General features: G+C 40.1%; 1 protein-coding gene across 29 annotated transcripts in view; it reads right to left on the bottom strand.

Moving 5' to 3' along the window:
* FOXP1 (forkhead box P1) overlaps positions 1-27777 on the bottom strand; it is a 628059-nt gene that overhangs the window by 156835 nt on the left and 443447 nt on the right. Inside the window, exon 1 of one of the 29 annotated variants that reach the window (XM_009238795.4) lies at positions 16942-17407. The exons of 24 other annotated variants lie outside the window; for them this stretch is intronic. In XM_009238795.4, the coding sequence (XP_009237070.2) occupies positions 16942-17127 (186 nt within the window). In that variant the 5' untranslated portion in view covers positions 17128-17407. Of the gene's footprint in view, positions 1-16941; positions 17408-27777 lie in introns of those variants that run through there. 4 more of the 29 variants (XM_009238793.4, XM_009238794.4, XM_063722000.1 and 1 more) reach the window with 4 other exon arrangements.

The following is a 27777-nucleotide window of genomic DNA, read 5'->3' as shown; positions in this document are numbered from 1 at the left end:
CCCTGTCTCTACTAAAAATACAAAAATTAGCTGGGTGTGGTGGCAGATGCCTGTAATCCCAGCTACTTGGGAGGCTGAGTCAGGAGAATCGCTTGTATCTGGGAGGCAGAGGTTGGGGTGAGTCGAGATCGCACCACTGTGCTTCAGCCTGGGTAACAGAGTAAGCTTCCATCTCAAAAAATAAAATAAAATAAAATTTAAAAGTTCAAGTAAAAAAAGAAAAAAACAATGTCATCAGTAAACTCCCATGAAGACATTCACTGCCAAAGAATTAAGAACAGGAATAATGGCTAGCCACACACCTTTCCAAAGATGGCAGTAGGATCAGCAACAGAAAACTGAAGTTTGAGGATATCGTGCTAGAAAGTCATATGAAAAGTTGGGTTACTTGAGTCAACGCAGCTGAGAACCAAGAATGTACACATGGCAGAGATGTCCAGAATGCTCATTAAACGATGTGCTTAGAGTTCAGACACAAAATGAGACTTCTTATTATATCAATAATAATTTCTATATGGTAACCAAATTATTTGTGCATCAAAGAAGAGGCACACATAGATGTCATCAATACATCAAAAGGACCTGAGGCTATAGTCTTAGAAAGTTAGCATAATGGACTTATGATGGTAGTGTGTTCCTTAAAAAGGAACAGGTACTTCATTTATATAAGAAAACAACATGGATATTTACAAGAAAAGTTACAGGGACAATGGTGGAATGGAAGAGAGGTAAGAGGGCCTGGGTGTCCCTGTGCATTGAACTCAGAAGAAAGAGAAAACAGAGTGGTCTAGAGGATTAATGTTCATCAGCAGACACCTAAAAACGTGGAATGTGCAACAGCAGTGCTTCTCCTAAAAGGACACGCTCACTGAACTGTGCTCATAACTAGAGTTGTAACGAATAATATTTTTAAGACACTGCGTAAGGTTGAGTGGCGCCTTTGTGTTTAAGAGGTGCAAAGGAAAGCTAAGAAACACAAGCACCGATAGATGAGTGACAAAGAAAAGACCATGGGAAAGTGGAACCCCGCTATCCCACCTGCCTACTGCATCCACCCCCGTGTCCCAGGGAGGCCTTCTGCCTACTGAACTCACCACGACCAGCCCTTCAGATGTAATGCACGGGCTAGTTCATCTGTGAAGGGAGAGACAGATTCGACAAAGCCTCCCTGGAAGAGCCTCGAGAAAAGGGGCTGTCTGAGTGGGGCATCTGGAAGCCAAGACGCCTGGGAGAGTTGCCTGAGACTCTAGCCTGCTGTCTCAGGGAGGATTCACCATCACTGGACTCCGGGTTTCCTTGTCTCCTTGGAGACGCTCAGTACATGCGTAGGCGTAAAAGTGGGCACAGTGAAGATTTCATTTATATCATATAAGAAAAATAGTCCCCTTTGCAAGGTGCCTGCAGGAGCAAAAGCCTCTTCTCCTACTATATATGTTCCCTTAGCTATTGCACATGAAGGTTTTACGGCTTTTTAATGTAGAAAGGGAACTGTTATATATTTTAAGTGCTATCATCAGAGTTCTCAGAGTAATAGACTGATCAGCAAAGAAGGGTTCGGTTGCTAGTTGGAAAGGCAGAGAGAGGGACTATAGATGACAGTGCAGAGAAAAATATGGTGGGGAAGAGGAGAAAGGTTACACACATTTAACACTAAAATAAAACAAGCAAAGCAAAACAAAGTAATGAAGACTCTATATAACTTATCACATTCCACCAAATACTGGGAGAATGGGCACTCAATTATTATTATTATTTATTTAGTTAGTTAGTTATTTTGGAGACAGAGTCTCACCTCTGTCACCCAGGCTGGAGTGCAGTGGTGCGATCTCAGCTCACTGCAACCTCTGCCTTCTGGGTTCAAGCAATTCTCCTGTCTCAGCCTCCTGAGTAGCTGGGACTACAGACGTGTGCCACCACACCCAGCTAATTTTTGTATTTTTAGTAGAGACGGGTTTTCACCATGTTGACCAGGCTGGTCTCTAACTCCTGACCTCAGGTGATCTACCTGCCTCAGCCTCCCAAAGTGCTGGGATTACAGGTGTGAGCCACTACACCCGGCCTCAATTTTTAAATAGTCAAGTCTCAGAGCAGCTATAGTCAACTCCTCACTTCAGCAAAGTGTCTTCAAGAAAAACATTCACACATACACACAAAACTATTCTTTTTTTTTTGGACAAAGTCTTGCTCTGTTGCCCAGGCTGGAGTGCAGTAGCACAACCTCGGTTCACTGCAACCTCTGCCTCCTGGGTTCAAGCAATTCTCCTGCCCAAGCCTTCCGAGTAGCTGGGACTACAGGCACCTGCCACCATGCCTTGCTAGTTTTTGTATTTTTAGTAAAGGCAGGGTTTTGCCATGTCGGCCAGGCTAGTCTCGAACTCCTGACCTCAGTGATCTGCCTGCCTCGGCTTCTCAAAGTGCTGGGATTACAGGCGTGAGCCACCGTGTCCAGCCATCACAAAACTATTCTTATATGAGCATGGTCTCATAAATGTACATAAGAAAAGAAAAGCATAGAACTTAAACTTAAGTTTTCAACAACTGCTTACTGAGCTGGCTCTACAGAATGATCACACGTTTCAAAATTAGCTACTGGGATCCTCAGATTTATTTTTCTGGTTTGAAGGGGGTAAAAAAGTCATGTATAACTTTTTTTTTCAGACCCAACATAGGGTACATGAACTTAAATAATCATATTGTAAACCCCAGCCTCTTCATACCATCTCATACAGAGGCCCACTGAAGACGATAATCCAAGATACAAGCACAGGGGGAAAAGGTTTGCAAACTTGTATGAACCCAAGAGAAACTGCAGCCGACCTACTGAACAGAGAACACCACGAGATAAAGATGTGCAAACTGACTTCCACATTTCATCCCCCAAATGAATAAACACAGGTAAAATAACTTTAAATATTTGGGATGGAGAGACAACACTAGTGCAGAGAATAATTCATTTTGATATGAATTGCTATTAATTATCCCACAATAATTCCCCAGCTTTATCATGAGTATGTTAACAGAGTAGGAACAAATTATTATCCATATCCTCCCCAAATTAAAATCCATTTCAAAATTGCCTTAGGTCTCAGCAGGAGTTTTAAAACCTAACTGAACAGAACTTATAACATGCTTTGAAATCAACCACTAAAAGGTGTTTTCTTTTCTCATTTCCATGATATATAAATCACTGTGGTCTAGACTTTAAATTGTCACATGCAAGGAGAGGCAATAAATTCTTAGTGTATAACACTATGTATCTGGGCATTATAATACAAATCTCCAGCATCTATGATTTGTAAAAAGTAAAAAATTGCTTATTATAATATTCAGTGTTGATCAGTGGAAAATGTGGAATGACTGATAGGATCCCCTTTGGAATCTGTGTCAGAGACCTACGTTCACCATGTTTCCTGCAGATGATGACTTGATAGCCATTTTTACCTGTTATGTGATCAGAACAGATTATGTCCTTCATCTCCAACTCCAATGCCTAAACCCCAGAGATAAATCTTTTTTTTTTTTTTTTTTTCTTTGAGACAAGGTCTCACTCTGTTACCTGGGCTGAAGTGCAGTAGCACAATCACGGCTCACTGTAGCCTTGACCTCCTGGGCTCAAGCAATCCTCCCACCTCAGCCTCCTGAATAGCTGGGACTACAGGCATGAGCCACCACACCCAACTAATTTTTTCATTTTTGTAGAGACGGGGTCTCACTGTGTTGCCCCAGCTGGTTTCAAACTCCTGGGTTCAAGCAATCCTCCCACTTCGGCCTCTCAAAGTGCTGGGATTACAAGTGTGAGGCACTGTGGCAGGCCAGATATTATTCCAATACCATTGAGGAGCGAGAATGGACTTTTCTTATTTTTATAACAATATCTCAATCACAATTAGAGAAAAGTCTCTTAGGACACATTGTTTGAAGATAAAATTAGATTCTCTGGATACAGAATGTGTGTGGATATGTGTTTGTGTGTATGGGAGAGGGAGAGAGAAGGGTGAAAAAGGAAGAAGGAGAGGGCAAGCAGCAGAAAGAGAGAGACAGAAAGGATATGAATAAATGAAAGAATTTCTCTTTTAAGAAGCAAGGATCAACTCTGACTCAAGTTCCAGATCAATTGCTAATGTAAATAACTTAAAAGGTCCAATCCCATCTCTGGAGACCTTTTACTCTTGGTGGTGGTTCCTGGGAGGGTTGAGTCAACACTTCTTTATAACAGATGTGACAATTGCCTGGCACTGGATAACCTCGTGCTGTATTTTCATGCTAGGCTCGGGTTACAGTAAAGACACAGTTTGAGGATGTCACAGAGTGGCGGTGAATGATAAAACCAGGCACTTAGAGCCCAGTTGCAAACATTCACATTTATTTTCCTTCAAGCTAAAATAAGTGGCTCTCTGAGCTAAAAGAAGAAGCGGGTGGGGCAGGGGGAGTGGTGGCAGGCAGGCATCACTTTCATCTCTTCTGTGGATTGACTAGTCTCCCACCTATGCCCGGATCTGCACAAGGAGTTGGAACTGCCCGATGGCTGGCATGCCATGGTCCACGGCCAGCTCTCAGCACTCAGAGCCAGTGAGATGGCCCTCTTGCTGCTGGCTCGGTAGGTCATGTTTTCATACTAACTTGGAACCTGGACATTTTTGACACACCTTCCATTCTATTGGTCCAAGATTACTTCATTCTCATCAGTGCCTCCATATTCTTAGTAAATAAGTGCCATCTGTTATTTACAAATTATGTTTTACATAAGCGTGTTTACAACTTCTGAGCTGTTTACATTCTAAGATCATAGCAGGTGCTTATATTTAGGGGCTAGGTAATTCTATGTTTAGCATGTTTATCAAGGTAGCCGATGTTCAAAAACATGTCTACCGTATTTTAAGAAACATCAACAAGTTTATATAAAATATGGTTTGAACAGGCATGCACACATACATAAAGCAAGCTGGTAGAAGGAGAAAATCTTTCTAAAATGTTTTGCATAACACACTTGGTGACAGGGTCTGAGATTACCAACTGACACATGGAGGTCTTCAAAAAATATGACTAACTGGAAAGTTTCTAGTCACGGGTCAGCAAACTATAGCCCGTGGACCAAATTCGGTCTATCACCTGTTTTGTTATCATCTGTCATATATCAGCTCATGATATAAGAATGGTTTTTGCTTACTTAAATGGTTGAGAAAAAAATAAAATAAGATTATATTATGACATGTGAAACTTATATGGTATTCAAATTTTGGTATTTACCAATAAAGTTTTATTGGAATACAGTTAAGCTCATTCCCTTATATATAATCTATGGCTACTTTTGTGCTACAAACGGAGTCGAGGACTTTTGACAGAGACCACATGGCCCTTGAGACCTAAAATATTTCTTATCTGGCTCTTTACTTGAAAAGTCTGTCAATCCCCATCTTAGGTTGCTATCTCTAGTCTGAGATCCCCAAAGATTTCACTGGATAGAATCTTATATAAACACATCTTTCAATCAGTTCCCCAAAATAATTTTAGAGTTTGGCCAAGGAGCAAGAACATTATTAATTAGCTGTTCTTGAAGCTCAAATTCAATGTTGATGTTCTGAAAAGGAAATACATCCATGTGCTTCTTGATCTGAAACTGTTTAAAACTTGCCTCAAACTTTGAAGATGTGTTTCTGCTGGTAGGTAATTGACAGCAGTTCAGATCAGTATGAGATCCTGAGCACTCACAGAATGAAGACAGCATGTGCCTTATTGGTGGCCAGTCGAGAGTTGGTTATTTCCTGTCTGCCCTGAGAAGTTGTCCTATTTCCACCTTGAAAGGCTGGTCTGAGTCAGCCATCCTTCTTCTAATTTCTTTTCCTAGACTCTCCCCACCCCTCAAGATCAAACCTGTTTTTCAGATAATTTCATGGACTAATCAACAGTCACTGTGGATATAGGGGTGGGAGGAAAAGCTTGTAAAAAAAGAAAAGCAGCATGGGAAGATTAGTAGGAAAGGAGTCATGTTCTCTCCTCTGTTTCTCATCCTATACATACTCTTTGAGTCCCTCTAGAGAGCCTGGTTCCCCTAAACTAGTTTGCTATCTTTGTTCAACCTCAGCAACCAAAGCAGTGATCATTTAACACAACCTGACAATCACTCTGTAGCAAGACCGGGGACTGAGTATGCAAGGAAACTTCATCACCTTCTTGCTTTAGACAGAGCAATCACTCCAGGGCAAGAAGGAATTAAGGGTTGTGAGTGACTTTAAAAAAAGAAAAAGAAAGAAATGACAGTGGCTTATAGAACTGGAAGTATTCATACAGAGTCAACAGTATTCCAAAGCAACAGGTTCTTCAAACAATTTTTTAAATTTTTATTTTACAAATAGAACATTTGGTTATAACAAGACAATGGAAAAGTAAGCTAATTTCATGGAAGGATTCTGGTGATTGTGAAAATATTAGATGTTCAAAGAAAGATTCCAATTCTAATGACTGTGTAAATATTAGATACACAAGAGAAGAAAGAAAGCACTGCAGTAAATCATTGAGTCAGGTTATTGGCATCGTAAATAGAAAACAAAACATTTTCCAACAAAACTTACAGAGGGTAATGACCATTCACAGACAGCCTTTAACAGTTTCTTTGTACCAGTCACTGCTTGGTCTACTCTATGATACTGCAAATAAGGGTGTGGACTCTGAACATTCATTGGTAGTAAATCCACTTGACTTAACCCCAAAAGCAGGTGCAGTAGACAGCCAAGTCTTACATCAACTGGGATATATTGAATTTCAATCTGTGGCTGAGAAGGGAAAGGCTCTATGCAGCATCATCCATCCTCAAGAGTTCCAACAGCTGGACAAATTGTCCTATGCTTACAGAGCATTTAGTAGCAGCTGATATTTAGGTAGGACATTTTGCATGGATTTTAAAAAGTGTTCCAGTCTTTGCAAATAAGTTTATGAGACAATGTCAAGATAGGCACGGAGAAAAATCAGAGCAGAGACAACTCCATACCTACAGCATTCCAACATTATGTGTTTGAGTCAAAATGGAAAGGGACAAGAAATAGAAAAGTCACTGTTCTCTTTGGTCATCATTGTCCTAACTGCAGAGGAGTTACAGTCATGGGTCATGGGCAGTGTCATCTCTGTGTGGGGATGGTGGGGAAAAGGTAAAGGCCAGGCCAAAGCACCCCCTCCAGTACTTGGACCACTTTATCACCCCACACCAGCCTGAACCTCTCTTCTAGATCTACTTCCAATGTTAGGTTTCACATATACTTACAGACATGATTTTATATTCTTTAAGCTACATGTAGGGTGGTTATCATTGCTATGATGCCTATTATATATATTCCTTGCTTTTCTTTTACTTTAATGTTTAACAAATACTGCAAAGGTAGGTTTGGGAGTCGTGCTTTTTGTTTCTTTTAAAGTCAGCAACTTGAGTATATTTTCTTGGGGAGGAAAAGATGGCAAAAAATTATATTTTTTCTTTCTTTCTTTCTTTTTTTTTTTTTTTTTTTACAAGAACTGGGACTAAAGAGAACAAAATTACGCAAATGTGTTCCTGCACCATGTCATGATTTGCCTGCATTAGTGTTGTGAGCTCAAATACCATCCCATGCACCAACTACAGGAGACATGGACAGAGAGAGATGCCAAAGGCTCTAGATAGGAGGTGGCATTCTGCTACAAACCCCACCGCCGATCAAGCCCAGGAAGGGGTCAGCAAACCCTGTATCTGCTTGCAATTATGAGTAACCTTTTTTACTTGAAAGGCATGTACAGGATACTTCTCAGCCAGCAAGGTAAAGGAGAGGATTTTCATGATACCAGAAAAATAAAAGTGGGGGGGATATCTATGGTCCTCTTGCAAAATTAGATGTAGTAAGTTTAATGACTACAAACAGTCAGGAAGTCTGTTTGAAGTCTTTGGGAAGAGCTAAAAAAAAAAACCCACCATCATACTCCTACTCCCATTAACACAGGGCCCTATAACCACCTTGCTGAGGCACTGGCTGGTGGCTCCTCTTGGAGCCAGTGCCAGACGCTGAATCACCACACCAAGTCTCTGGCACCTGAGTTGTCTTTGGAGAGATTCCATTCAAGCAGTGCCCAAGCCTGAGCCTGTTTAGCTCATGAGAGTTGACAAGATCACAGCCTAGGATGCTATGACTATAGGTCACATTAGCATTGCAATGAAGTAAAACAGAAGTAAAGTTTATTAGAAAATGTCTAAAATGTTAAGTTGGATGCTGCATCAAACTCTTTTTTGCCTCTGTTTAAGACTAGATTGTGTTTAAAAATAAATAAGTTGGCCCCATCCTCCAGGTTCCCAAAGTTGAAAAACTTGGGGTCAAATGCAAGGATAAATGAATCAAAAGGCTCTATTAACTCACTGTATTTAACCCACTGTTTTTTGCAATTGCCTTTTATGAGGGTGCAGCTCAGCAACTCTCATTATGAATAATTCAGATTCACATCTTTTCATACCTCAGAATGAGACTTGCTAATTTTGAAGCTTGTGGAAGAATTTAACTAGAATTATGCTCAAAATAATGGAGGATTTTCCATGATTTTCCTAGTAACACTGAACCCAGTTCTTTCTCAAACAAATATGGTACTGTATTCCTTTTTTTCTTATACTGTAAGTCACACATACTCGGGATGCCCTAAGAGGCAATTAACACCTATGAATGCTTTGCTTCACAAAGTACCTTCCTTTTCTTGCCTGAATTTGGGCAAAGAAGCAAAGAGTAAAAATGATTTAGAGGCAACATTCCAGCAGAGATAGAAGACAAAAGAAAGAAACAGAAATGGGAATATAGGAAAGGGCCAAACAAGAATAATAATCCAAAATGTGGAACTACTCACTATTGGCCAAATATTAGGAGGGGGGTGGGGAATCCTAATATTCTTCATTAATTTACACTCCTTAAAGCAAGTTATTTCGAATAGCTAAGATTTTATCTGTATAACAATTTAAGAAACGAGGAGCATCTAGAAACATAGGGACAAGTGCAGCATAACTTTCCTACATTTAAGACACTAAATAAAAACACTGTATTGAATTGTTCACTATGAACCAGACACTGTGCTAGTTAAGTTGCGCTCTACACTAATCTCATTTCTTGTTCCCAACTTTTCTAAGGGAAGTTGGGGAAAGTTTGATAAGTCTTGATTTAAAATGGGCAAACAGAGACAGATTGTCAAGTTCAGTGACTTGCCCAAGGTCACAAGTCTACAGAGTGGCTAGGATGGAAAAACAAAAACAAACAAAACATTGTCTCATGAGAACTTGATACTCACACTGTATCAAGGTCACTGATTAGACCAAAGATGGCCGCGGGTAATCTTGGCAAATGGCTATGCAGACCTCCGGAGCTAAAAATGCATGACTGACTGTGGGCCCTTTTGCCTCCAGAATGAAGGAAAGGGTCTTTTCTTGGTATCACACCTTCTAACTTTAATCTCCCTTCTTTTCCCCACACAAAAGACTTGCTTTTTTTCAACCAGACCTTTCCGTGGCCAGGACTCTGTGAGCCATAACCATATCTACAAGTCTGCCCTCCCTGTTCTCTGCCCACATTTACACGGCATCCAAGTATCTTCTTCATCTAAATTCAACCTTTGCCTAAAAACTCTGTCCACAAACCAATTCCTTCAAGCAGCAGTGCCCCCTGATATCCCCAGACCCAAGGGACCAGCCTGCTTCTGAATCCCTGTAGCAGCATCCTGTGTTTCTACTGTTGTGATGGCAAACTCCAAGCAGGCGGACAGGAAGGAATTAACAAGCCCAGCTATCTCTGCTCTCTCGCACGCTGTGTTTTCACCTCTTTGGTTAACTGAGTTCATTCATCTTCTCTTGGAATACTGACGTTGTCCCCATCATACCTTGATTCTCAGCTCTTCCTCAAGCCCCATTCTGGACAAGTCCCTTGTTCTTTGGTTCAGCTAAGCCAAGGTTGGATTTTTTTCAAAACAAGCTTTTCATAAAGCAAATAATAGAAAAGCAGAGCTAAGAGAGCACAGGTCTTTTCCTTTTTTTACCCAAATTTCACTAAAGTCCAGCCACAGTTAATGCCTCTGGACATCTGTATCTTACACTTCACCTCCATCTAAGTGAGATCTCTTCTCCTGACCCACTCGGCATGGCTTTTAGGTCCAGTGGGATTTCCAGCTCTTGTTTTAAGCCACTGTAGACTCTTGCACTCTGCTATAAATACATTCTTCTTCTTTTTTGGTGGAGGTGGTATGGGTGCTAAATTACTGTGTTATTAAACCTGTCCTGGTCCCTGGTCATTGGGGATAAGGAAGATAATTAAAAATTGTAATGTTTTTAGTGTTTATTGCCAGACAAGTACTAAACAGTGCAAACCCATTATATTATTTATTTTTTCACAATGCTTTGAGGTAAATTATACCCAGTTAACAGATGAGGGAGAGAGAGACAGGGAGGGGGACAAGGGTGAAAAAACTAACTATTGGGTACTATGCTCAGTACCTGGGTGTCGGGATATCCCCAAACTCAGCATCATGCAACATACCCAGGTAACAAATCTGCACATGTACCCATGAATTTAAAATAAAAGTTAAAGTTAGACTTTTTAAAAAAAGAAGTGATACAGAGGGACTCCATATGTCTATTATCTAGTTTTTCACAAATATTTTAAAACAAAGTCATTTCTATTTGTGTGTACCTGCATAGTCCTTTGACAGGCCCAACCTGAAAAGAAATTTTTTTCAGGTTGGGCCTTTCTCAGTTTTTGCCTTTTGAGCAGTCACATGTTTACAATTTTTTTTTTTTTCCCCTCTGGAGAGAAAAAAATACTGGACAATTCTTGGAAAAAAGAATATTGAAAAAATCCCCAAATAAAAACACCACAATTGTTTACTATAAATACATTGTTTAAAGTATGTAAAATAACTACAATAGTTAAAGTATTTTACCTACTCCAAAATATTTGTGTTACTTATTATGCAAAGCATATGGAAAAATGTTTCAAATATCACTATTACAACTGATACTTTATAATACAGCATGATATATGCAAGTGTGTGGTGCACACATTATGTTTGTGGTTACTTTAACTTGTAGATCATAAACTGTGTGTCAAAAAAAAAAAAGAAAAAAAAAAAAAAGAGAAACACAAGACCAGAGAGGATAAATTGTAGATTATGTGACATATGTAGGTAAAGTCCTTAGCACAACACCTGAAACATGATAGTTATTCAGTAAATGGAAACTAAAACTATTATTATATGTATAACACACTGCCCCCAGGCATAAGAGAATATATTTTCTCAATGGAAAGCAAAGATTCCTTTTTCCCAGTGATCTCAAACCAATGGTCGTCCTCTTTATAGAAACACTAAGAAAAGTTGCAGCATCCTCTCTTGAACCCAAAGGGATCTAAGGCAGTCAACTTTAATTGTACAAAACACAAACTGAGGACAAGAGGGGTATATGGTTTATCTGCAGTTACACAGATGACATGCAGCTGAGAATCCTGGCTCTTTCCAATGGCAAAGGTACTTAAGCAAATATGACTCTGACTCTTACCAAACATTCACCCATGCCTTGCCAATTCTCAATGCAGGAATGGCTGCCTAAGAGGCCAAATATTGAGGTAGGGGGAGACGATGATACTGGTGGTGATACTACCAATGAAGGAAATGGTAACTAACACTGAATCCCAACTACGATTGGTTCCAAATTACTTTATATAAAACGAAAGTTTATGTAACGTGGTCAACGTCACACAGCCTGGATAGAATCCCTTCACTGTATTCAAGAACGACATACACACAAAAAGTCCACTAATCCATAGACCTATGGATTTGGAGTTCTTCCATTCACCTGGAACTAGAACTACTTGCTTGACATGACCGATTAAAAAAAAATTAGACGCGTATAGAAAAATATATTCGGTTAATCTAAACCACACTAAAAGGTAACTTTGTAATGAACTTTAGAAAGATTACATCTTATGGAGGCAAAGAAATACAGATTTGATTGGTTTGGTTGAGGAATTAGTAACTCTTTAAAAGGGAATCTGAAAAAAACTGTGGTCATCTAATGCACAGTTGTGCTCACAGAGTTGTGCTCGAAAAGTGACAATGATCTTTTGAACTTCCAGTAACCACAGTTTAGCATAAGATGGAACTTGAGTCTCCAGGCATAAAGAAGTAAGGATTCTCTGGGAATTTGGGGGAACTACTGACCCTGAGAGAATCATAGAAATTACAAAGAAATAGAAGTTTGCTTTGAAAAACATTAATATATTTCTACAGAAGCAGCATACATAGTGGTTGAACGCACACCAATCATTGTGTCGGGATTTGAAGCCCAATTCCACCATTTGCTAGCTGTGTGACCTGAGACAAGTTACTTAACCTCTCTGTGTCTTAGTTTCTTCTTCAATAAGAATGGGAGGAACTGAAAGTACCTATGTCAAATTGGTACATGTAAAGTGCATAGTCTAGAGCCTCACACTCAATAAGTAACAAGTGATTTTGAAAAGTGCTGTATAACTATAGATTATGAAAGTAATAAGTTCATGGTAGAAGATATGTAAAATGTATACATGAATTGGGAGAATAATAAAAAAAAATATGACACCATCACCTGCAATGACACATTATCAGCATTTGGGGATATGATTAAGAAAAGAAATTTTTGGCCGGGCGTGGTGGCTCACACCTGTAATCCCAGCACTTTGGGAGGCCGAGGCGGGCGGATCACAAGGTCAGGAGATCGAGACCGTCCTGGCTAACACAGCGAAACCCCGTCTCTATTAAAAATACAAAAATAATTAGCCGGGCGTGGTGGCGGGTGCCTGTAGTCCCAGCTACTCTGGAGGCTGGGGCCAGAGAATTGTGTGAACCCGGGAGGCAGAGCTTGCAGTGAGCCGAGATCACACTACTGTACTCCAGCCTGGGCCACAGAGTGAGATTCCATCTCAAAAAAAATCAAATAAATAAAAATAAAAAGAAAAGAAAAGAAAAGAAATTTTCTTGGGCCAAGCACGGTGGCTCACGCCTGTAATCCCAGCACTTTGGGAGGCCGAGGCAGGGAGACCGCTTGAGCCCAGGAGTTGGAGACCAACCCAGGCAACATGGGAAAACTCCGTCTCTACTAAAAATACAAAAATTAGCCCGGTGTGATGGTGCACACCTGTAGTCCCAGCTACTTAGGAGGACGATGCATGAGAATCCCTTGAACCTGTGAGATGGAGGCTGCAGTGGGCTGAGAGAGCACCACTGTACTCCAGACTGGGTAACAGAGCAAGACTCTGTCTCAAAGAAAAAAAAAGAAACAAACAAACCAAAAAAAACAAACAAACAAAAAAACCCCCCCCAAAAAAAAGAAAGAAAGAAAAAAGAAAAGAATATTTCTTAAGCAAAAACTGGAATCATTTTGTATGGTCTTTTGAAAATTACATTTTGAAATTAAAAGCACATTTTGAGTAGAGTTTTTTTTCAAATCTAATTTCTATATTCAGGTTCCAACAAACAAACAGTTTCAGGAGCCAAACAACCCAGGCATCTCCACCCTACTGTGGAGTTTTCTGGAAAAGCTTTCAACAAAGGAGTCTGAACAGTAAATGGCACTTGTCTAATTTTTACACTGTGCTTTAGAAACCCAGGAAGGAGGCCCACGGCACTCCAGAATTGAAGAATCACACAGTACCATACCAGGTTAACAGCAGGTTTCAATTCTTTTGCCCCCAAAGCATGTAACTACAGAGCAACCGCTGACTTAACTTTGCAGCGCCCATAAGCAGTACTGTATCTGTTTCTTCACAAAGAACAAACTAACTTGATTTTTGTGGAAGTTAAATTGCCAACATCATATTGAGTTAAAGAGAAACAAAACAAAAATCAGAAGTTTCAGCCCATGCTGTATCTTTAAAAAAAATACATCCTTTGACCCTAAATAGATTAAAATTAAGCACGATTAGTCTTCACCACCTCCTCCCTCCCACCACCATCAACATCATGCACTAGCTATATTTTCCAGGCCAGTTTCTTCATGGTAAAACACTTTCTCATGAGACTGCCTGTGGTCAGGGCTGACTATGTCACAGGAAAAAATGCTTCTCATGATCTCTAGATCATAGCGCTTCCAGGTCTAGCCTGAGCATTAAATACAGACACACCCGGAAATCGTAAACGATTTTAACAACAGGACATTTTCCCACCTCAAAAGTGGGATAATCTTTGCAGCCTACCTATGTCCCTGGGGTGTTCTGAGTATTAACAAGTTAGCATTAGTCAGGCACTTTGATTTCTACAGACAAAGGGCTCTGTATAAATACAAAGTATGATTATCCAACCCAACTGCCTTCTGGAGAGAGGCGGAAAGGCCACTGCTTCCATGGCTGTCTTCTCAAGAGCAAAGCAACCTCGTAGTTATCTGCAGGGCAATACTCGTGAAAGTTGCACTGTATCTAAGCCTCTGCTGCACCATTCCCTTATATAGTCAAGGAAGAGGGAATCCCTTCTGTGTGCATATTTTCAATTCACATTCCAAAACAGTATAGGCAATGAAACAGATTTTCAGCTGTGATTTATAGGTCTTGATACGACTGGGCCAGGCACTGTGCTAGAATCATGCACATCACTTCTTCAGGATGTGGAGAAGTAAGGAAGCCCCTACAGAAAATCATGTTCCTGTATTTAAAGAATGTGCCAGTATGCGCACATGTATCAGTGAATGCCTACATATTAAGAATGATTTCACAAAGCCATGCAAACCCCACCTGAGAACTAAAAAAAAAAACGCAAATTTTAAATCTAAATTTAATATAGATTTGAGCCTTTCCCTTGGCCTCTGGAGGAATCAATCTGAGATAATGACAACCTGGAAGATAGTGAAATGGGTTACATAATATTAAAGACTAGAAGGTATTTCTGAGGGACACAGACATATAAGTAGACTCTCTCTATTACAGCACCTGCCTAACATCTTTAAAGAGAGGGGCAAAATGTTGGCCTCTGATAAATCACGTTGTCTCCTAGCCACAGACACTATGGTATACTTTCCTTTAGTTGAGCTATTCATGTTTAGCTTTAAACATCAGAATATAGCCTTCAACAAAACGGTTAAGAGTCACTGGTTTGTCCAATGGTATTATTATTTAAAACACACACACATACACCACACAGTCGAACTACTGAGGCAGACATTCCTAAGTGAACTGTCTAGAAAAAGCTAAACTAATGAACCAAGTAATCCTGGGAAATCCTGTCCCATAAAACCATTAGTTGCAATAGGCTAATTCTCAATAAAAAGCCTGGCAAATTCTCAGAAGGCAAAAAGCCTCCTGAGTCTTAAGGGTTAACTCACTTGCCTTAAAAAAAAAAAAAAAAAAGACACATATAATTTCCTTTTATCATAAAACAATGCATTTATTATTTTCTGTGTATCTGTTAAAGGGCATGGCTTTTGGAGTGGAAAACAAAACAGAACTTGGTCACATGTTTATTTGCTTCAGCTACTCCCTTCCCCTTCTGATAAATAATCAAACATGCCATCCAGAAAAAACAAAACCAGCGAGCTGGGAAATTTGATGGTCATCAAATAGACTAAGATACCAAGAAAAGCAGCCCACTGTTCCCACACTGAGTTTTCGGCCCCGACACCTACACTAACATCTGAGTAAATACCTTCAGTCACTCTTTCCATTTTCCCTGCAATTACTCCTACTGTTAAACAAATTGTCCTTAAGGCAGTCGCAAACATCTTATTTTTTCTTGCAAAAGAGAACAACTTCTGAACATTCAAAAAAGCCACCATAGCGATAGCAATACACACACATGCATACACACATACATACAATTATTTTATGTATTTAAATTTTTCTTCTATGAGAGGTTTGGACGACCCCAGAGCATATTTCTTTCTCTATTCTAATAGATGCTGTTTTAGACACTAAAATTTAAAAATATTTAGACTGCGGACTAGCAAACAAGGTTCACAGTAATCACAATTCTCTTAAGATCAAAAGAGCTAATTTTCCATTTCCTGTCTATTCCCTGAGCACCATATAGTTAAAAAAGAAATATTAACACCTGGCTTACCAATTAAACTGAAGTTGGGGGTCAGGGAATGGGGGTGTGGAGGGAGGGGAGAGAGGCAAAAGGAGTGACTACAGACAGGAAAAGGTGGAACCTTTTTCAAAAATGTCAAACCATGTGTTTAAAAAGTCATTTCAACAGAAAGGACTAAGAGAGCCGTTAGATTGCTCTTCTACTCAGAGCCAGGAGGCAGCCCAAGTCCAAGGGCTTTTCCTGCCATACTGATTATTCACAAGGAAAATTTTGAAAAGAGCCTTCCAACATCAAAGTTAACAACCATCACGGAAAGTGAGGCAGGCTTTCTCTTTCCCTCTGCAGCCCACTCCATTGAAACAATAGGAATATGAATGAGATAATGACCGTGCGTGTTTCAGCAGTCTGACTTTTATTGGCATGAAATTGGTACAAATATTATCAAGACTGATTCACAAATGATGACGGTGTCGTGATGCAAACATCAGGGGACAATTCTGTAGATGCAGAATTACAAAGGCACCATCCCCACATTCTCTTACTACTTGTGATAACAGGAAGAAAAAGAAGGCAACACGAAACAATGTCACAGTAAGCAGAGAGAGGTTCCAATCTACGTTTAGCCTATAAAACTATCCTGACACCACCCGGCTGCTTACTTAGCTGATTATATCCAAAGACATATTTGAAAGCAAGAGTGAATTAAACAAGGAGTTAGAAGGAAACGGTCCTCTAAAATCTCTAAAAAGAAAAAAGCCTCTGATGGAGAGAGGAGGGAAGGGGGAGGAAAAAAAAGCAGTAAACAAGTTGGATCATCTTATTTCGCCCTTCAGAGAATGTCTGCACAAGAACGGATCCCTAGTTTAAAAGTTTAACCCAGCAAAAAATGTTTCTTTTTCTCTGGACACTTACAGAGAAAATGAAGAGTTTGGCGAAGGGAGCCCGTACTGTCTGCCTTTGGATTTCCGTCTTCTTGCTGTAGATGGGTTCTGGCTGTTTCTGCGAAGCGGGGGTTGCCGAGTGGTAAAAAAGATGTTTGAATAAACAGGAAGTACTGTGCGGCTGAAGCACACTCGAAGAGAAAACACACTGGAACATTGCCCTTTGTAGGCAACCTCAGGGAGGTTTGCCTCCACAGTAGCTGGCTGGGCTCTCACTAAATGACAAAGAAACCACAAGAATTCCTCAAGTAATTCTTCACTTTCAAAGTTGAAAGATCAGTTGGAGCTTGCAGGTAATTTTCAAAGTTGCATTTAGCTCTTAAAGAAATCTATTAATGCCACACGTATCTAAACCGCTCCAGGTCTGCAAGCAGCGACACAGCACACGCAGTGCGCCCTGGCTAGACCAAGCCCTAGCCAAACACAGCTCATTCACGCAGACAAATACACACCAACAGGGTTTCGGGAAACCTGCTCTTGAGATATTTTTGTGGTGACATTTACATAGGCAGGATGCTTTAAAAGAAAAAAAAAAGAAGAAGAAAATTCAGATTTTGCAGACTTTAGAGGATTTTGTCACATGTATTTTTAAAGAACACATCGTCCCGTATTCCAGGGATATGCCCTGGATCTGGCTTTGACTGGCTGTCCTTTACATTTTCTTTCTCACCATCAACCAAACTACCTGTTTATCTCCAGATGCCTAGCTTGCCTACTGGAACACTCCTTAACCCGCCCCAAAATGATTATCACAGTCCTGTCTTCCGTCACCGGAGTAATTCAGCAGATACTGTAAAGAAAAGTAAACTGCTGAAGGCACAGCAAGTCAGCTTGAAAAACAGGAGGAAGAGTTGAACAGCCATATTCAATAACAAAAAAAAAAAAAAGGAGGAAGAAAAGGATTCCTTCTGAAAATGTATTGCTCTTGTGGCAATGTTCTTTTGCCACAGAAGCTACTGATTTGTTATTTAGCATGGAATGCTGGACTGTCTGTCATCCAGGTGCTAATACTCGGCTAAAATAACTCATTGGGAGCTGTCAGTGGGATGTTTACATAGGCCCCAATCTTTTCTTCATAGAAGGAAATTTTTTACTGGAATTCATCTTCTTTTGATCTCACATTCAAAGCAACGGCAGCTTGATAGACATTCAAGTCTGAAAGCAAATCCAGACGCTGAAGATAAACCGCCAGAAAATGACAGGCAGAAGCATCTAAAGCTTATAAAAATGAAGAGAACAGCATGTCGCCTGAGTATTACAATAGCAGAAATCAAGAGACATATTAGGTGGAACTGATCAGCCACAAAAACAGTTCAAAAGGCAGATCATAGAAACAGAAGACTAGGCTGGGGGAAAAAATGGGAAAGATCTGGTTTACTGCCTCATCTCCCTTCTGAGTCTCACAGTGCTTCCACGCCTGCCTTCTCCACTTTGGGGAGGGGTGGAGTATCCAATGCAAATGTTCCTCTCTAACTCAGCTGGTCCAGTTAGAGACCAGGAAATGATTTCCTAGCAATCCCTTTTCAAGGGGCAGGAGAAAAAGGCAGACTCTTACCTTGCTCAGTGTCCAAAATGCTGCATTTTATTAGCATCCCCTGCAGCTGCTCTGCGTTGCAGTATCAAAAGGCACACAGCCTGGGCGCCATGAAAGTGGGCGGTCAGGAAAACCATCTCTCAACAGAAGAGCTATAAGTAGTTCGAGATGGGGCTAGAGAGCTCTAAGCAGTCCAGTTCCCTAAAATGGCTAGTTATGGAATGAACACAAATGTTCCAGCCTCAGTCACACAAATAGATGTGTTCTGTCCTACAGATATGTAACTGCTTAACACCTAGTAGATTTTAAGCCAACTAGGGCAGTTCTGTAAAGGAATTATCACAACTTTCTCAGAGACATGCAATTAAAAAAAATAAAGCCTCTTATTTTCAATAAAGTCAGTGCATACAATCAAATGGTAATTCTCCCAACAATTTTGTTCTTAAAGCTGTTTGTTAACAAACCCTGAATGTGAACAGGCAACATCAGGTTAAAGGGCAACAGAATTCCACATTATAATTTAGCCTGCGGTTATTCCTGATTGCAAGCACCCTCTGGGACTGCAAAGCAAGATCTTCTTTTGCAGCACGCTTGGATTTTTAAAATTAGTGCCCCTCCTTTTTTGCATAATAAACCAACATTAAAATATGGATTAAAAAATGTACAAACCAATTTTTAAAAACTGTAATCAGTTTAGCATTTGCCTTGTGCAAACGAGTCCTGGGTAACTAAGTTACAAATGCAAAAAACAACACAAACAAAGCCAAAGCCCTATTGGATCCTAAGAGTGTTTTTTCAAGACACCTCTGCCATGCCTATACAGCTATCAGATGTGCTAAAGTGGATGATTTTCCTTTGAACTCTACTAGTTCAATCTGTGAAAGTTGCCACGGTTGTTCTCTAACCATAAAAAAAAACAAAAAAAAAAAACAAACATAGTTGCTTTCAACACTTACTCCAAACATCTCCCAACTAAATATTCCATGTTGTTGCAATTGTTAGATTTACAAAAAACACAGAAAGGTTTGCCGTGAAAAGCAAAATGCAAATTCCCTTATACATTATAAAATATGTTCTTCCTCTACAAAGAATGCTGCCACCACTGCTGTGATGCAAGCAGCAGCAACACTCCATTTCTCATGGCCATTAGAAGTCTTTTTTTAAAAATCTGACACGTATAAAGACCTTCATTAGTATAATTAAATGACTGTTGGGTTTTTGTGATATAAACAACTTTTGATATGTCATTTAAAAACCTCATAATAACATCATTAAAGGGCCACCATTTTTAAAAGAGAAATTGTCTGCTCAGGGCCATGGAATAGTCGTCTCGCTCTGGGCCTCTTCCTCCTCTCCCTTTCAGACTTCTCCTGGACTTGAATGTCACCATAGACCTTGAATGCTTGAATGTGAAATGGCTTCACGCTAATTGCTGTAATTGCTTGAAGATGTGCAGGCAGGTGAAACCTGATCCCCGTGGCCATTGTAGACCAAGAACAACACGGGAATGTTTACACAGTGGTTTGATTTTAATAGACAGAAGGGCTGAGTTTAAGACAGCAAAAACACAGCTAATAGGTGACCTCTTAATGTAGTCCTCCTCTAAATAAAAAAAAAGGACACACAACAAAATACAATTTCATGTTCTAAAAGGCAACGTCCTAAACACCAAGGTTATTTGCTTGATTCTTGGAGTTGAGTACACGTTACACTGCACCTGACATTTTATACCCGAAAGTCTACCCCGAGTATGTGTGTGTGTGATTTTTTTTTTTTTACTTTCAAACAAAAAAGCACTTTATATGTCAGTCACCTCACAAACAGATTATGACTCTGTAGTATTTCCTAGTAAGTGCATTCATTTAAATTTTAAACTGAATATTTTTCACAGCTGTAATACTCCTTGTCCCTTAAACGGGAAGCCTTGGGTGTCTCCTTGTTTATTCCTTTGCCTCTTCTGTCCCCACCCCCATTTACGGAATTCTTGACCCTTGTCCATTTCTTGATTGCAGCTGAAGTTGAGCCCAAACCCTCTCACACTGGTGCTTCAGACATTTGTCTAAAGGCTTTCAGTATCTTGTTTCTTTGTTGCTGTGTGGGACTGTGGTCTGCTTCTACCTAGACAGACTAAGGTGGCCGTTAGAGCAGCCAAAATAGTTATTCAAAAACAGTGGCTATTCTCCTTGATATTTTAACAATTTCGAATGGACACCAAGGTTTAACGATGGCTCCCCAGGGCCCTCTCTTAACAGGGCACAAATGTAACCAAGGCTGGACAAGAAATACATGATAGGAAGGCCAAGAGAAAAATACAGCAGCACCTCCAAGGTATCATTAACAAAAGGAAACCCACAAAGATTAGGGGAAGTGTTAGATAGGTATTGAGATAGGTAGGTAGGTAGCTAGACAGACAGATAGCTCAAGGATCCAAATGTATAGGAGCACTTCATATATAGCCAAGGAAATACTGCCAAACAGAAAATGAAACATATACTACAGTAGGAAAAACTACAGCAAAACAATGGAATTATTTTAAGGTTAAGCTGGGCAATTAAAGCCAATGATACACCTTGTAAATGAGAACAGAGAAGCACGAAATAGCCCATACAGCTGGGAGTATTGTCTAACTGCTGCTCTGCCAAGTTATGCTGTATATTAACTTCTGATGATGAAATACAAAATGCAGCAGAAAGGGGGGAAAAGTCCTCTTAAAGCTATGAAAACTTTAACTATATAAGCTACGTAATAAATATAGGCGCTTCTTCTCCTGGACTATTTGTCCCCCCAACACTGAAAGACAAAATAATGAAACAAAAATAACTGCATAGAACTTCCGTTTGAATCACAGCCACCTCACATACATTTCTAGACAATCCTACCTTCTTCTAAAAGTTATAATCCCCGGCCAGGCACGGTGGCTCACGCCTGTAATCCCAGCACTTTGGGAGGCTGAGGTGGGCGGATCACAAGGTCACAAGAGATCGAGACCATCCTGGCCAACATGGTGAAACCCCATCTCTACTAAAAATACAAAAATTAGCTGGGCGTGGTGATGCGTGCCTGTAGTCCCAGCTGCTCGGGAGGCTAAGGCAGGAGAATCACTTGAACCTGGGAGGTGGAGGTTGCAGCGAGCCAAGATCGCACCACGCACTCCAGCCTGGCGACAGTGAGACTCCGTCTCAAAAAAAAAAAAAAGTTATAATCCCCTATTAAGAAGAAATGTCCTTCCCTCTGAAAAAGGAGGGGGGACCAAAAGGAAGGGAGACCAATATCCATTTGTACATGTAAAGATTAAGTATAAACCAGTCCAAGCCAGTGAGAGGAACACGGAGGAAAAAAGTAAACAGGCCCCTACCCCCTACTCCCAAAATAGTTCCCCTTTGAAAGTTCTAAGCAGTGAGTGCCTGGTACCGAGGGCTGCCCTGTTCCTTGGAGGGGTCAGCAAAGCTATGCTAAACTGACAGGTTCAGTTTACAGCAGGCCAGAACTTTGTTTGGATATACTGGCCTTGTTCACCGCCAGCTTAACAACAGATGGCTAGAAAACTTTCATTATGTTGCACAGGACTGAACTGCAAACAACCCAGAAAACTGTGAAAAGTTTAACTCCCTCTGAACCAATGTGCCAAACCAGGGCCTGCCCAGAGCCAGTGAACCAGCTTAGGGCCAAGGGGACTGTGGAAGTGATGGTTAAAATAACACTGTCGAAGTCAAGTCAAAGCACCTTTCCAGGCTCCAAAACGGCAGCGACCCACCCAAATCTTTATTTAACTCTTCAAGGGCCAGGCCATATAAGGAGTTGCATCGACCATGCCTTCTTTACTTTTCCAAAATGTACTGTCAGACTTTCCCTCCCTTTGGAGAAAGAAAATCTTCCTTCAGACAGTTCCCAATCCCCAAGCTCCCGTTCTGCCTTTCCTTCTCCTGGAAGTTGGGAGCACCGGACTAAATTGTCTCACCCTAACACCCAGAGTTAAATATGATTTATCTAAATCTGTTTATAATTTAAATATTCATTAAGTAGATTCAATCACATGAACCCTAATATCTCCTAATGCTCTGAGACAGGTTATAAATGCACCTTCGAAGGTTTAATTCAATTGGCAATCTGAGAAGTCTTATCACTGGAAATGTGTTATTTTCATATTATTCAAGAAATGAACAAATGTGTTTTCCACAAATGTATTTTAGAAGCTACCCTTTCCTGTTATTGAAAGAAAATTGTGTTTATTACTCCTTTAGCATAGTGTAAACTCATAAACGTCAACAGAGAGTACAAGGAAAACTGTCAACTAAATATTGTTTCCTTCATGAGCTGTTCTTCCAAGTCAATTACGCCTTTCAACTTCTGGGGCATTGTATGATAAACTGGCAGTAAAAATCATTCACATTAATATACCATGGTGCCTTGCCTGCAAAAGGTAATTAAAGAAGTAAATGACTCATAAGAATAGACATATTAGCTGCAAAATGAAAGGCAACTGAGCTGCCACATAAAAATATGTACCATTAAGATACTGCATTTTCATATTCCTGTAATCAGCTTCAGTAGACTAATGCTTATTTAATCCAGTTCTGTGCTAAGTCCATCAACAACTGTTTTTTGCTGTTTTCTCCTTGACTGAACATTATGAGAGCAGGTTTAGAATAAATACTGCAATGAGATTTTTGCATACTCAATTGAAGAACAGGTTTTTACATTTTAAAATCTATTTTTCTTTCTCTGAGAAATACAACATAAAAAAAGATTACTGGTGGAAAAAAATATATATGTATATTGCTAGCTAGACATGTTCCTTTAAATGGCAGAACATTTCAGCGAAATATTTGTTTCCATATTCACTATTTCTGACCTGTACCACTATCAGCATAAGGGTGTCATGCCTCCACTTGCCAGATCTCAGCTTCCTTTATGAAGCACTCCCTTTTGTTAATAATGTCTTCCATTAGCATTAGCAGGATGAGGGCAATTTATCCTTTGGCAGGGATGGAAAGAGAAGGCAAGATATGAGGAGGGGGTTAGTGTAGGGGGTGGTGGGAGAGTATCTCAGACATGCCTAGTGGCCTCTGAGTTCTTTTCCTTCCAGGGTGTTAGCTACCTGACTGGATAAACCTTCTCAAAGAGAAGTGAATTGACCCTCAAAATAAATGCTCAATTTTCCAATCTCTGGCTTTCAAACTGACACTTTGCTCTCTTCTCCATATCCCTTTATATTTCAGCACATCCTTCCCAGCCCAGCCAAGGCACAGCAAAACATCCTCCATACGGTCTGAGATTTTTCACTTCACTTGCTCACTTCTCTGCTGCGGGAACCTTAATCTTAACCAGTGAGATGGGTCCACCATTTTTGTATTATTAATATTTTGGGGAACATTAGATGCATGAGGTTTCCTGGAGGCTGGAGAAATGCCTGTTCTGATTGTGGAAATCAGGGCTCTTTGTTGATAACTGATGCAGCCTAAAGCTTTTGTGGATCCAGTTTGGGAGTTTTAGCTTTCAAAACTCATGCAGCTCCTCTGATGTCCAATGCCAGCAGTGAAAATCAGCCTAAGGTATCTGGTCTTCTATTATGTTTGTCAACAATTCGCCTACCTTCAATAACATCTGAACGCATCTGGATGGTGCCCACTAACCTACCAAAAAATCCAAAAGATAATTCTATTTATTTATTTATTTTATTTATTTATTTTTTTGGGGCAAGACCATGGACTTTCAATAAAGGTAAAGTTCTAGATTTCTATACAAGTTGTGCCTTCTCCCCTTCCCTCCTCCTGTGAATATACAAATCTCTTTGACTTTAAAACTGATCAGCACCCACCAGCCAGGCCCTCAAGGACAGTGCAGGATGTGAGGATGGCCCTACAAGGACCCTCCGAGATATATTTATCTTTTCACAGTTCTTGGAACTGTGGAGAGCCTCTCAGATTTAGGCTGGATCTCTCCTTGTAATGTATTATTGCCTCAGTGTTTGAGCAGACACCACATGGAACCAACAACTAATGAGCTCTAGTCCTTTTTCTAATTAGGGAACAAAGGTTCCTGTGTGCGCAGAATGGTGACGCTGTCTGGAGAACACACGTGGAGGAAGAAGCGAATGCTTCTAATTGCCTCAAAATGGGATTTTTAATATTTAGGAACATAACGGGATCGGGAAATAAGAACATTTCCAACATCCTTTATAAATAAGCCTTTACAAAATATTGTTAGCTGTTAATAATACATCATTATCAAAAATGGAAAGTCATGAATACAGTGCATGTAACCTTTGTATTCACGTGAATTAACCTATATGTACGAATACAGTGATACATGAATTAGTTTTTAAAAATACATTAAAAAAAATAAAAGGCCCTCCTCTGAAAAAGAAAGGCGAGAAGGCAGCTCCTCTGAGCCTGATACTCCTCAGACCTTAGCAGATTAGGATTCAAACGTGTAATTAAGAAAGATAACCCCAGTTTTTATAGTAATTAGGGGCTGTGGGAAATAGGATACTATCTCTCAAAAGTGTTACAAATATACCACACTTCTAAATAACCTGCAATGCTTGGAAAGTATACTACTACCAAGGGCAAAGCTGCTATGCAGTGAGGGAACAGTAAATGACAGACTGGCGTTCAAGTCCATTAGCTGCTATGTGATAGGAGCACATTCACTGGCACGCGACCTGTGAAAAATCTTAGATCTCTTTAAATCTTTGAATTGGATTACTGCATTAATTCTTAAGAACTGCAATCCTTCAACCAAGTCAAATTACCCTCATTAACAGTGGAAAAACTGCCTCTGCAATAAGTTTTAAAAAAAAGATATTTATTACCTATAATCACTTTCACATACTTCACCTAGAAATATGATGAACTGATGCCAACAACTCTGAAAACAGCATCCTGGTTTCGCATATTAATTTGGGTTAAAATAAAAATACAAATGCAAGTATCTGCATGCTATTTAAAATTTGTTTCACATCTACAGGAAATTTTCTTTTACAATTACAATCCTCAGATAAGAAGTAAATAGCTCCATTTTACAGGAGGGGAAATTGGGGCATACATAGAGATACGGAGCCAGTCGTCTAAGCTTTCCCGGGCTAATTGGGGTAACGCAGAATCTCCTGGTCCTCTGTTCTGGGCTCACACTGTCGGAATTAAATCAGAAATTCAGACTCATAATGGCACTGTAATACAATGCACTGACTTCTCTAAATCAAACTCAGTGAATTAAAAGGGAGGCAAAATAAATGAGAAGATAGGAATGCAGCTTTAGGTGTGGAAATGATAACCACAGTAAATACTACAACAGAAGCTGCCTCAATTCTTCCATCACCACATTCGCTGTTACTGTTCAACCTGCCTTGAACATTCATTGAATTTAGAGTGATTAAAAAAAAAAAAAGAAATGTTAATTGATCTACTCTGCCCTTGTTACTCCCTAAAATGGTCTCATCTGAAATGTGATGACAGCTTGACCGACTTTGAACAACTTTGGATACTTTATGGGAAATGAACTCTTGGAAGCCCCACTGACTTCTGTTCCTCGGCTCTATGGATGTTACTGCTTTGGTTCTATTACTTCCCAGCACAAGCCAGGGCAGGAGAGTCCTCATCCCAGGGAAGCCGACCAAGTGGAGACAGGGTCGGGCACAGGCAAGCCAGTCTGCGTTTATGAAACAGACTCTTTCGCTATTATGTGTTAAGGAATGGGAAAAGGTGAACAGGTAGAAGTTGCTTTCCGGACTTGATATGAATCAATACTTCTAAGCAGCCACAATAAAATGCTAACTGGAGTTCATAATAAAACCCAGGGGCACTACAAGGTTCCTAAGAGCCTCTGAATTTAAAAAAAGATAAATTGTGCTCACGGTGGTTGTATGCAGAACGTGTTTATTTCAATCTAAAGATTTTAAACAAAGTAGTCCTCACTTAATATATGATAATAAAAATCTGTTACATAGAATATCATCTCCATTGATCCTAAAATCTACTGTAACTTTTTTTAAGGCTGAGTACTCCTTATCCAAAATGATTGGGATCAAGTGTTTAGGATTTCAGATTTTTTAGGATCTTGGAATATGTGCATACACATGGTAAGATATCTTAGAGATGGGACCCAAGTCTCAGCGTGACATCCATTTATGTTTCATATACACCTTATACACAAAGCCTGAAGACAATCTGATACAAGGCTTTTGATAATTTGGGGCAAGAAACAAAGATTTGATTGCATTTTGACTGAGACCCATCACATGAGGTCAGGTGTGGAATTTTTTGCTTGTGGTATCATGTTGGCACTCAAAAAGTCTCAGATTTTGAAGTACTTCTGGTTTTGGATTTTCCTGTTAGGGATTTCAGCCTGCAACTTCCAAAAGCTCTGTTGTTAAGATGAGCATTTCAATTCCACACCAGATTTGCAGTCACAGTTAAAATAATGTAGTCTAATAATTGTGAAAATAGCATTTATCAGTCTCACTTTGTGTCAGGCATTTGTATTCGCTATCCTTCCAATGACCTTTCAAGGTGGGAATTATCATGCCTATTTTACAGGGAAGGAAAACAAAGCTCAGAGTGGTTGACTATCTTGCCCAATGTCACACAGCTTCTAAGCAGGTATTCAAATACTGTGACTGTCTGGAGGTGAAGCTTAAGGGAAAATCAGAGAGAGGAACTTTTCAAAAGAGGACTGTGAGAAAGGAGAGGCATCTGTCTTGGGGCATTAAAAAAATCTGTGAAGAAGCCAGGCATGGGGCAACCATAGTCCTAGCTATTTGGGAGGCCAAGGTGGGAGGATCTCTTGAGCTCAGAAGTTTGAGGCCAGCACAGGCAACATAGTAAGACTTGGTCTCCAAGAAAAAAAAAAAAATTGCCAAGAAACTGTGATCCAGGCTGGGCGTGGTGGCTCATGCCTGTAATCCCAGCACTTTGGGAGGCCAAGGTGGGTGGATCACGAGGTCAAGAGATAGAGACCATCCTGGCTAACTCGATAAAACCCCGTCTCTACTAAAAATACAAAAAATTAGCCAGGCGTGGTGGCGGGCGCCTGTAGTTCCAGCTACTAGGGAGGCTGCGGCAGGACAATCAGTTGAACCCGGAAGATGGAGGTTGCAGTGAGCCAAGATGGCACCACTGCATTCCAGCCTGGTGACAGAGCAAGACTCTGTCTCAAAAAAAAAAAAAAAAAAAAAGAAACTGTGATCCAAACGTCAGACTGTCCATGACTCGGAAAACTCATCACACACCTCCTTTCCAGTGACACTGCATGTTTTGAAAGACGATACAAAAA

Source organism: Pongo abelii, chromosome 2, assembly GCF_028885655.2.
Source record: "Pongo abelii isolate AG06213 chromosome 2, NHGRI_mPonAbe1-v2.0_pri, whole genome shotgun sequence".
Classification (NCBI taxonomy): Eukaryota; Metazoa; Chordata; class Mammalia; order Primates; family Hominidae; genus Pongo; species Pongo abelii.
This window is presented reverse-complemented; position numbering and strand designations above follow the sequence as displayed.